Below are 12,830 nucleotides of genomic sequence, written 5' to 3'. Positions count from 1 at the left end.
ATCAATCATCAAGAAGTCTTGGTATCATAAAGTATGCATGAATAACCTATTTTCTTATTTCACCACAAGAGTTCAAAAGCAGCAAGCCTCTGAATGCACGCGACTGCTTGTTCCTGGGCAAGCACGCCTTTAACAAAGGGTATTACGACAAGGCCATTGAGTGGTTCGAGGCCGCCCTGGAGAGATCAGACGACGAAGGAGATACTTCAGCCTCCAGAGAAGAGATCCAGCCCTTTCTAAACGCCGCCGTTCAAGTCGTAAGTGGAGTGCTGGTTCTCGGTCCGGTGAATTACCAGGTCACAAGAATCATTGGAAAGTGAATTTGTTTTCAGTTTGTTACAAATTTCTAAAGCTTAAATTATTTTTTTTTTATTTTAAACTGCAGTGCTATTAGAAAAAATAGCGCTCGACTCCAGTTTTGCATTTGGTTAGTGTCTAGACTAAGGTGGCTTTATGCTAGCATTGGTTCCTGGAATCATGAAGAACCCATAAATATGCAAGAGAAAATATACTCGATAGACTATCATCTCAAGTAAGCTAAGTATAGGTCTGCCCACTTTCAATCCTACCCCCTTCGCTTGCCACCCTCAAAGACTGCCATGCTTACCCCCTCCCATCCTCCAAGAGTCACCGTAGGCCTAGAAAGATCTTGCCCCCTTATCATCCTATCCACAGTAGAGTCACCATAGGCCTAGGGTGATCTTGCCCCCTTATCATCCTATCCACAATTGAGTCACTGTAGGCCTAGGGTGATCTTGCCCCCTTATCATCCTATCCTCAATAGTCACCGTAAGCCTACGGTGATCTTGCCCCCTTATCATCCTATCCACAATAGTCACCGTAAGCCTACGGTGATCTTGCCCCCTTATCATCCTATCCACAATAGTCACCGTAAGCCTACGGTGATCTTGCCCCCTTATCATCCTATCCACAATAGTCACCGTAAGCCTATGGTGATCTTGCCCCCTTACCATCCTATCCTCTATAGAGTCACCATAGGCCTAGGGTGATCTTGCCCCCCTTATCATCCTATCCACAATAGTCACCGTAGGCCTACGGTGATCTTGCCCCCTTATCATCCTATCCACAATAGATTCACCGTAGACCTAGGGTGATCTTGCCACCTTATCATCCTACACAATAAAGTTGAGCTTGTTGAGGCTGCAGTGTTTCAAACTTGGTTTTTCTTGTCCACCCAAAGCATGACGACATCCTGGAGAAGCGAGGACCCAGAGGCGCAGACTGGCAGACGAATCCCCTACCTGTGAACAAGTCGCTCGCCCGGAAGCTCAGGTACGCGGATGTGACGAGTAACAAGTTCGTTCCGAAGTTGTATCAGCAGCAAAGCGAAGAAGAGGAGGAAGAACACTACTCCAGGCTGTGCAGAGGAGAACGGTTGAGGGTAAGGAGCCATGATCACAATTCTAGTCATAAGTATGGATGGGTTATACTATATATAAACCAATAAAATATCTCCTTGACAGCATATGGCTCCAGAAAAGTAAATAGACAAGGGTTTTTTGCCCATTCATACTTTGAGCTGCTAAATCCCACCCTGTGGTAGGGATGCAAGAATACTACCACCGTAGGGCCTGCATGTCGTAAAAGGCGACTAAAAGGACAGTTAGGGCCTTGCAGTCTTACTTTTTTAGTAAAAGGCTAGCCCACCGCCAATAACAGTGGAAACTGCTGCCTTGCAGTCTTACTTTTGGGTCAAAGGCAAGGCCCACCACCAATAACTGTGGAAACTGCTGCCTTGCAGTCTTACTTTTGGGTCAAAGGCAAGGCTAACCACCAATAACTGTGGTTGATGACAGCAAGGGCATGCGTTCGCAAATAATAAACCATGCCTGCTGATGTTTGCAAGGAAAGGCACATCAGGCAACCGACCCCTTAGTGCAGGGATAACTGTGGGAAAGAAGTCCTTGAGCTGCTAAATCGTGGGTTCTATCTGTGCAGAAAAAAAACATCAGCTGCTTTATACACCTAGTACACAGAAAGGTTCATCAGCAGGGCGCTGAATCCCTCGTTACACATTGTTGTTTATCTCTGTAGCATGTTACTTACGATCTCTTCTTTTAATACTTCTTTCATTCTATGAAATCCAAATTTCAATAAATCTGTTTTTGTGCAATGAATGCAACTCATATATAGCACTGAATAGGGGATATTTTGGTGTGCGAACTATTCCATAATATTAGCCCTGTCTAAGTCTGTTTCTGTGTCTCTTTAGCCTAATTTTCCTCGGTCCAAATCCAAAATTTATCATTTTTTTCTTATTTATTTGAAACACGTCTAAATTTACTTTAATTACTTTACGTTTGTTAATGTATATTCCTCCCTGTCTAATTCAAGGTTTAGTCCTTCATCTAATTCCCCCTTGTCTAGTGTGTCTAAATTTATTTAGTTGGTATCTCTCAGTCTAATTCTCCCTTATCTGACTTGACTGGTTTCCCCCACAGCCCATCGAGGTCGAATCTACCCTGGTCTGTCGCCTCGTGAGCAGCACCTCCCCCTACTTCACGATCATGCCCCTCCTACTGGAGGAGATGTCCCTCGACCCTTACATAGTGGTCTTCCATCAATTTCTCACTCACGCGCAGACGGAGGCTGTCATCGAACTAGCTAAGCCTAAGGTAAGAGAGAGAGAGAGAGAGAGAGAGGTTAATGCTTTTGGAGTTGTGCTAGTTTGGTTGAATGTGAGATTACCTTGTTGATAATGTTTATATACACATATTAAAGTTGTAGAGGACTAACTTTTATTGAATGTCCGTTTTGACATCTTCGTAAAAAATATTAGTACAATTGGAGAATCACTATAAATTTTATCATATGTATCTATTTTTTTTAAATCGTAATTTTTAATAAAAATTAATATAAACTGTCATCATGCAGCTGGCAACCTCCCGTCATCGGAGCCCTGATGGCGGCTTCATCTCCAGTATGGTTCGTACAAGTAAAAAGTGAGTATAATAGGAACAGTAGCCTTTGAGTCTTTGGTTTCCACTCTAAGAATCAAGAAGATGTTCTTGTTTTATTATTTTGCTGCTTAACGCTGATGGAATGTTGTACAAAAAGTGGATGGTAAATCATCATTATGAGAAAAAGTCATTGGTTCATGAACTTGAACAAGACGTTGTAGACGGAGTACGAAAACTTATTTACGGAAATATTATGGTATTAGATTTTAACTTCATGAAGGGATGAAAACCAATTCAAATGATTGCCAACGCATAATAAAAAGACAAAAAATAAAATGAATAAGTAAATAAATGAACTACTTTAATAAAGGGGGATAAAAAATCAAACTCGACATAGCGTCACTTTCGTGGCCGTGTTCGACTTTGCAAAGTCGTTACTTCACGATCAATTTGTTACGATAATCTCTGCTTCCTTTAGTGATTCAAGGAAAAAAGGAAGACGTGCTTTTACCACGTCCCAGTTCCGAGTTTTCACTCTTGTTTGTCTGTAGACTCCATTATCTTTCTAATGTTTGTTGATTGAACGTTGCCAAAATTTTCATAAACCTCATGCATCTAATTTTACCACTTCGTGAGGCATTCCTTACTACTCACGCCCACTTCAGGAACACCTTTCTACTGAGAATATCACACTTCAATGAATTGATTCATCTGTTAAGGTATTTAAGCTCACAAACGACTCTTCATGAAAGGAAGAACTCATTCTAGCTTACAGCTGACTTAATCTAAACATATTCCCCATGAAATATAATTTTAGACGAGGATGGAAAGTCAATATAGTTCATGAATTTGAAAAATGATGAGTGCAGTTCATGTTTTAATGTACTTAATATATGATGAATTTTTCATGATGATCGTTTTTGTGCATAATCGAGTACCGTAGCTACTTGAAAGAGCTTCATACTGGGATGGACAAAATCCTAATGTTTTTAATATCAGTACTTAAGAGATCTTTTGACAGTCAATGCCTTAAGTTGATTGTATGCCATAGACTTGAATAATACTTCGGCAATCATTAATCTAAGGTCATTGGCTTTCCTTTTTTGGCAGACTTTTTGAATCGTTAGTTTCTTTGTTTGAAAAAATTAGCCTTTTGAAACTTGAATAATGCCAAGCAAAGCCAAGAAGAGCAAAAGAAATGCAAATTCATCCAATGAGTCGACAGCAAATCACAACTGTAAAGCTGGAGTCTTTTGAAGACTTGACGTTTCCTTTGGAGCAACTAAGTTACTTTGTATATACCTCTGTGTGTTCCATTAAATAGTTCTAAAATTACGTAATGTAATGTTTATTAGGCATTACTTAAGGTTCCTTGCAGCGTCCCTTCGGCCCCTAGCTGCAACCCCTTTCGTTTCTTTAACTGTACCTCCGTTCATATTCTCTTTCTTCCATCTTACTCTCCACTCTCTCTAACAATTGTTTCATGGTGCAACTGCGAGGCTTTCCTCCTGTTACACCTTTCAAACCTTTTACTGTCAAATTTCGTTGCAGCGCTGAATGGCCTTAGTTGCCCCAGTACTTGACATAGCGTCAAAATTCTATATAAATCAAATCAAAATTTATATACTAGTTATTTTGACCATTGGTGGAGTAACTGAATACGAGTGATTAAAAGACAGTACACTTACTAAGAAACAATAAAGAAGTTAATTCAAAAAAAAGCTATTTTCATTGCATATGACATGTCAAATTCAGACAGATGACAAGGCAATACTCCATGAATCTAAACTGTCGACTTGCATCGTTACAGCGCCTGGCTGCGCGAGGGAGTGAACTCCGATAAGTTTTTGACTAACCTGACGAAGAAAGTCGAAGAAGCAACGTCACTGCACGCCATCCAGCCATCTGCAGGAGAAGACTATCAGGTAACACTGTTTTAAGTCAGTTTCCGTTCCACTGACTTTAAAGAAAACGGGAAGTCATTGATATCACGGCTCGTTCATCCATGCAATGGAGGACATTGCTCTCTCTCTCTCATGACTTGGATCAGTCTGGAAGTACAACGTGAGATGACTATCATTCTCTAGCAAGACAACAGTTATTTTGGCTTTATACTTCAAAGGCATTGTTGGGTGTAGTGTAGAGATATAGCCATAAACCGTAGGTTAGTTTTTCTGTATATGCTAAACTTTCTGTCATATCAATGTGTCCAAATAAGTATATGTTTTACACATACACACCTACTCATACACACACACATACACATCATACACATACTACACACACACACACACACATATACATATATATATATATATATATATTATATATATATATATATATATATATATATATATATATATATTAACCCACAAATATAATTTATTATCCAATTCGCTAACCTCGGGCATAACTTACACCCAACGGGAATTATAACTTAAGTGCCTCTTCACCAGAGGGATTCAATTGGCTACCTGGTTTAATAAAAACGATTTACCTTTGACCGCTGAGTCAACGGTAGCTCGGTGGTCATATGTCACTGTATACATCGTTGTTTCTAAACCAGGCAGGGGTTCGAATCTCACAGGAGGCAAAGAACTTATCAACTAGGAACCTCCTTTGGGTTAAGGTATTCCGGGGGTATTGTGAATTGGATAATGAACGATATTTGAATATTGAACACCCTGTGGTATGGGTGTAAGAATACTACCACCGTAGGTCCTGCATGACGTAAAAAGCGACTAAAAGGACATCCATTGCCTTGCAGTCTTACTCTTTTAGTAAAAGGCTAGGCCCACTGCCAATAACTGTGGAAACTGCTGCCTTGCATTTTATTTTTTAGTAAAAGGCTAGGCCACTGCCAATAACTGTGGAAACTGCTTCCTTGCAGTTTTAGTTTTTTTTAGTAAAGCAAAGTTGTTTAATTTTTTAGTAAAAGGCCCTAGGCCCACTGCCAATAACTGTGGAAACTGCTGCATTACAGGGTGGGACATTTCAGTTCAAAGGCGAGGCCCACCGCCAATAACTGTGGTTGATGACAGCAAGGGCATGCTGTTGTAAAAACCCCTTTGCCAAATGATAAACCATGCCTGATGTAAGGAAAGGCACATCAGGCAACCGACCCCTTAGTGTAGGGATAATGATGGGAAAGAAGAGAAGATTTGTGAATATTAAAAATGTCTCAGTGAATATGATATATATATATATATATATAATATATATATATAGATATATATTATAGATATATATATATATAATATATATATATATATATATATATATAATATATAATATAGGTATATAATATATATATATTATATATATATATATATATATATATATATATATATATATATATATATATATACTATATATGTATATATATAATTATATATATATATATATAATATATATATATATATATATATATATATATATATATGTGTGTGTGTGTGTGTGTGCTTGTGTATGCCGTCCACTGTATGTTAATCAATCAAACCAAAACTAATAATTTCATTTTCTGCCCCTTTTGCATGAACCCAGGTCGCTAACTACGGCATAGGCGGTCTGTACGTCACTCATACGGATTATCTTATGATTAATCCGGATCCGGCCGCGTACTCATCATGGGAACATTTTATGGGAGACAGGTTTGCCACCTTCATGGTATACGTAAGTATAACCTTGTGGAATATATATATATATATATATATATATATATATATATATATATATATATATATATATATATATTTCTTCATAAGATTACTATAATCATTAGTCATCCTATGAATAACTGAAGTTAACATAACATAGGCGGATATTTATTTTAATGTTTTGTCTTCAAAATGTTATTATGAGTTTTTTTTAATAACGTTATATCAAATTTATTATAATTCATAAAAATAATATTGCTTGAAATGAACTAATTATGATACAATGGCAAAAATAACAGTTCGAAACAGTTCGTCAAGATTGATTTTAGGACATAAATTTCCTTCGTCAGTAGTCTGAAGTCGAAATTTGTACCCTTCCTCCTGCAGCTGTCCGACGTCGAAGCCGGCGGCGCCACGGTGTTCCCAAGGGCGGGAGTGACGATCTGGCCGCAGCGGGGCTCAGCAGCCTTTTGGTGGAAACCTGTACAGATCGGGGGCGGGAGATGAAAACACAAGGCACGGAGGATGCCCCGTCCTCCACGGATCAAAATGGAGTCAGTTTTGATGGTTTTTGTAGCAAATAGCTCTCTCTCTCTCTCTCTCTCTCCGTATGTTTCAGTTAATTAAAATCGCGTCTACACGGAGTTGATATCCCGGCTCGTTCATCCAGTCAGTGGAGGGTATTGGTCTCTCTCTCTCTCTCTCTCTCTCTCTCTCTCTCCTCTCTCTCCTCTCTCTCTCTCTCTATGTTATATATATATATATATATATATATATATATATATATATATATATATATATATATAGCTAGGAGTTTCCGTTTACGTATTTTCAGTTAAGCATACGCGTCAGCCGATCGCTTCTATACAGAGTCGATATCGGCTCGTTCATCCAGTCAGTGCAGGATATTAGTCTAGCTCTCTCTCTCTCTCTCTCTCAAAACAGTAAAGAAAATGTAGTGCTGGCGGAAGATTTAGTAAATTTTATAAAAAGAAACTAATGACTGTGCTATTAGGCAACTTGGACAAAATTCCTTAAAAATGGATGTTTGGAAACTATTAAAAAGCGTCACATAATTCTGAACTTCTCTTATTCCTTTGCTTTACTCTTCTCTGTTTCTGTCATTCCCTGATTATTTTTCTTCCATTTCTTACGTATTGATTAATTTTTTTTTTTATTTCAGTTTGCAACAAGTGGATACACTACAATGACCAGTTCCAAAAGCATCAATGTGGCGTCAAAACGTGGGATAAGCTCGTGTTTCCCTAAGAGATGGCGCTGCTACAAGTTGGAACCGATAGCAAAATATTTCATGAAATTGGGGCATGGCTGTGTAAGTCTGATTAACCTTCACACACACACACACACACACACACACACACACACACACACACACACACACACACACACATATATATATATAATATATATATATATATATATATATATATATAATATATATATATATAAACTCGAACATTACTATACACAACATCAGGAGTTGCACATGACAGCTAACTTCTTCGTCATGTTTATCCATCTCTTACACATAAGCGAAGCTTTAATGTCACAAATACTCAAAGCATACGTATATACTCACGTTGATCAATGTCCTGATTACCTTAATAACAGAGTCTGCAGTTTCATGTGATAACTCTTTTGTGAATATCCTTAAAAAATAGTGTCTAACTTTAAGAGATCGATTATTACGTATCGTAAATCTTTCACTTTATTTCTCAAAGCCAAGTTCCTCTTCTTCAAAGGAACGAAACGAGGCTAAAGCACTTACAGTTTAGGAATCGGGAAGCATATTCGTAATTTATGTGATTCTGTGTATAAGTCCAGTGAAGTTCCTAGCATAGGTTTAAACGTTAGTGTAGTACTATGTCCTGCTTGGGGGTGAGAGGACGGATGTTGGTGTATGAATCAAAACCCTGATTGGTGCTAGAGTGGTTGCTGTTTTAATTGGTATATGTGAATTATTCCGGGGATGAGCAGATGTTAATATATACATGTGTGTGAGATTGTGGTGTTGACTAATAAAGAGATTTAAAGATATTCACAGTCTTTTTTTTTATCTCTTCCTTAATGTCTTCACGAAAGACGAAACTAATTAAAATCAGAAGGAAATGAAAATTTTATTCCCAAATAAATGTGGCTACATGAGCCTACATGATAAATGTTTTTTAAGGAACTCTACGTTGATACTGTTTTTTTTCTTTTTTTTTTTTATTATTATTTCACGCATTCGCTTCATCTCTGTCTCCGCCAACGTTTTTGGTAGTACGTATATACGACGTTTTTGGTATTATATACTAGACCAAGGTCTAGTATATACTACCTTGGCAAGTTCTTGATAATTTAACCGTCAACGTTCCCATAATAACCTCAGAAGACGAAACAAACTGCCCGCCGCCCCTGGCCCCCTGCGCTAACGATACCTTGCTAATCTCAGCTCAGAGCCAGAGGCAGTTACTGTCAGTATTGCCGTTGCTTCCGACGTGATAAGGGCTTGCTTGTGTCTGCTCTCGTGATTTCCTCAATCTACGAATTACATTGAGTTAAAACTATTTAGATCTCGCTTAGACAAACTCGCTAATGCCACAATACATTCACCAAATACTTACGCTACCATGAAGCATCGTGTGTCAACGAAATTTGGACGTCGGTGGTTTCAGTCTACAATTATCAGTCTATAATTATCTTGGTTTTCCTCCATTTGTGCAATTATTGGTTACGCAAGTTCGGTAAACTGTTCACAATCATTCGTTCATTCTTCTTTTCTTCGAGCACGCGTGCTGGCTACCACATTACTTGTTTATGGAATTGTCCTGAGAGAATCGGGAAACCTAAGACTTAATCCGGTTACCTAATCACTGTTGGAAACCGAAGAACTTCAGTTTGGGAAAGGCATGGTTGGCGTCAGCCTATAGGTAGGCCTAAGCCATGTTGTTTTGCAATTGGATCTTTTTGTGGGGAAGAAAAGCAGCGCACAACGAAGTATTCGATCACTGAACACGCAATTCGCAATCATTGCATCGCGTATTAATGTTTGATTTTATACCGCATTATATCTCTTATACAGTAGTTACTACTAACTACTAAATTTTCAAGAAAGTTAACAACTTGTTCCAAGTCAACGCGAGAAAAGTATACCAGTCAGTAAATAGATATTGACCGACAGCTGCATGTATATAGGCTGAAACGGCTGTTGGCATATAGGCTAGGCCAGCTCAATCCAACAACAGTACTACACCCAAGACCCCCACGACAAGATCTAGAATTGAAAGGTAAGCACTGTCTTGTAAACGAGTTATGTTTTCTCGAATCTACTGCACATCTGTGGTAGGTTAGGTACAGAAGTCAAGGTTGGTTTAAACTAGCCTAGGCTTGCCGTCATTTTGATATGAAATCATAATCACATACTCGGAAAAGAATGGCGTGTTGCTCAGATGGTTTTATGTTTGTATTTACCGTTTTCGTTTTTGTCATATTTCAATTTTACATGAGTTAATTCCAGACTGTTTAACGTTCTCTGGAACGCATTTTGTTTGTCACTAATCACTGGTTACTTACAGGAGTCGACCAACTTTAAAATATTTGCCGTGCTCCTAAGTTACGAACTCTCCCTGCGTGAACCCACCCCTTCCTTTTTAACTAGCTGTGAAAGAAAACTATTGTGCCGGCTTTGTCTGTCCGTATACCCTCAGATCTTAGACTATTGAGGCTAGAGCGCTGCAAATTGTTCTTGTTGATCACCCACCCTCCAGTCATCAAACACCAGTTGCAGCAGCCCTCCAGCCTCATTGGTTATTTTATTTAAAGTTAAAGTTAGCCATGATCGTACTTCTGGCAGCGCCATAGACACCAACAGCATAGACCACCCCCAGACCTTGCTGAGTATCATGGGCTGCAGGTGGCAAAGAGCTTTATGGGTCGCGGGCGGCAGAGTTTTATGGGCCATGACTGAGCCGCCACCAGTCAGAAAACTTGATTACACCGAAGAAACTTTGGCTCATTTGATTTGATTGATTGAATTATTGATTGATTGATTGATTTATTGATCTTTTTACAAAATCCGATTAGTTTTTATCCTCATTTTACATGAATATAAAGTACACATGACATATAAGAACGGGTAATTCTAAGCCCGCATTCCGCGGTACAGTAGGCTATGGCAGTTGACGTTGTCAGATGTTTTTACTTGTTGAACAAGAATTTAAAGTAATATTTATTCGGTCGACTGTAATTAAACTGTAATTTACCTTTGAAGACTACATGACACTACAAGGGGTACGATGTACCAACATACAGAGTTCAAAGGTAAATAACAGATTAGTTACAGTCGGCCGGCAAAATGTTACCCTAAACTCTTGTAAAGTAAGCAAAATAGCACAGGAAAACATCAATTGCCATAGTCTACTTCAACTGAACAATCTTCGAAGTGTTGGTTCGGGGCCAAGAAATGTAAACAAACCTCCATATTTGAATACTGGTAGGGGTTGTGGGATTCGTAACTAACCGGGAGCCTTATGTCCGGTAAGGGGGGGCGGAATGGAGTGGTGTACCGGAAGAGGAAGGCAGAGGTACGAGTTGGTAAAGCCACGCTGGGATATGGTGATAAATAATTCCCAATAAATATCACCGACACCAAAAGCACTAAACCATTGGAACACTAAAACACAATATAACAAAGTACATAAAGATGGAACGTTACTTTAAAGGGGTGGAGGATAGAGTTCAGCAGCCGCTTTCATGAAGGCGTGGAGCCTCGTCTTGGGGTCGTGGTAGTGGTTTTAAAGTACGCCACTGCCAAGTACCTGACAAAGTTGTACCTTCTAATGCCATACCGAGGCGTTGCCTCACGAAGTTCCCTCCACTGCCTTTCAATCGTATTTTTATGGGCACCGGTTACTGGGTCCACAAAGTTGATGGAGAGGTTGACGGTCAAGTGAGCATAGCCTTCGTCCGCCAGGCAATCATAAGCCTTCCAACAGTTAGAAATAACAGTGGTCCCCGGTACAATGTAGTCCATAATTACGGTAAGCAAACTTGTGGCATCCCTGTCTTTTACTGGCACTACAAAAAACTCCCTGGTCTGCCAACAGACCCCACCATAAACCCACTGACCCTCGACAACCCGGCCTACATTATACTTTCCCTTGCCGAACTTTGCTTCGTCGATCTCAACAGTTGTACCGGGACACCACCTACTATGAGTGTCTTCTGCTGGATACACCAATGTACTATGACCTGAAATGGAAAGTAGTGTTAGTGATGTAAACAAAAAAACAAACCAACTTAACCTACTTTAGATTTGTAAAATATAACGTGGTAACACTCAAACATCAACAAATATTAAATGTTACCTGAACCCTTTCCTTTTCAGGTCAAGTCTACACTCGTTGCCACAATGAGGGCAAAAGGCCTGTTTCCTCAAAAGTCTGTGATCTTGACAGTATATTACCAGCCTTTCATACTTCCCTGAGTAATGAGCTGAAAAGTCCTTGTAACTAACAAAACAGTTAACACATGTACGGGGCAGAGTCGAGTTGGTGATGGGCCCGGAGGAGGTGGAGGTGCCTGGAACTGCTTCCGCCATCGTGCTGGTTGATAAGTGAAGTGAGACACTGGCAAGTTTGTCAGGAGGAAGGGTGGGGGGGGGGGGGGGGGGGGGGGGGGGGGGGGGGGGGGGGGAGGGGGGGGGGGGCGGAGACCACAAAACAAGAGTAGGGAGGGTGGGGTGGGGGGTAAAATAATATTCACGTTTGTGAAAAAGAAAAAATCACGAACACGGTGTTGTAATGGGTGGACAATATAGGAAATGAGGGAGGCCTGTTTGGGGGTAATTGAAGTTGACAAATGTTGAGTGAAATCGTACAAACATAGCTTCTTTTATGTTTATGAAACCAAAGCATAGGTTCTTTTATGTTTATGAAACCAAAACATAGCTTCTTTTATGTTTATGAAACCAAAGTTATCGTGTATTATTTTATTAAAGTAAAAAATATTGCAATGAAAATTTAATCTTACAGTAGGGACACATATTTTACATAAAAGCTAATAATCCATACATACATACAAATATATATTATATATATATACACAGTTTTTTACATCTGGTATTTACACATCTGGTACTTAAGTGTAAGTTATCTTACACCAATTTAGTGAATAATGAATAGAATATTATCAAGTTTCAAGGGTCAGATTGGCCAGTTCAAGGGGTGATTGAACTTAACAAGAAATGTTG

The 12,830-nt window shown here is 39.2% G+C and overlaps 1 protein-coding gene across 1 annotated transcript in view; it reads left to right on the top strand.

Moving 5' to 3' along the window:
- The window catches only part of LOC135202022 (prolyl 4-hydroxylase subunit alpha-2-like), a 42,883-nt gene extending 34,903 nt beyond the window's left edge, over window positions 1–7,980 (top strand). Inside the window, 9 exon segments of the mRNA XM_064231297.1 lie at window positions 70–257; window positions 1,202–1,402; window positions 2,463–2,636; window positions 2,896–2,963; window positions 4,732–4,846; window positions 6,465–6,593; window positions 6,965–7,054; window positions 7,056–7,131; window positions 7,761–7,980. Of these exon segments, the coding sequence (XP_064087367.1) occupies window positions 70–257; window positions 1,202–1,402; window positions 2,463–2,636; window positions 2,896–2,963; window positions 4,732–4,846; window positions 6,465–6,593; window positions 6,965–7,054; window positions 7,056–7,131; window positions 7,761–7,846 (1,127 nt within the window). The 3' untranslated portion in view covers window positions 7,847–7,980.
- Window positions 7,981–12,830: the final 4,850 nt, after the last annotated feature.

Source organism: Macrobrachium nipponense, chromosome 30 (assembly GCF_015104395.2).
Source record: "Macrobrachium nipponense isolate FS-2020 chromosome 30, ASM1510439v2, whole genome shotgun sequence".
In the NCBI taxonomy this organism is placed as follows: Eukaryota; Metazoa; Arthropoda; class Malacostraca; order Decapoda; family Palaemonidae; genus Macrobrachium; species Macrobrachium nipponense.
The sequence above is the reverse complement of the archived record's forward strand: the minus strand, read 5'-3'. Positions and strand labels throughout refer to the sequence as shown.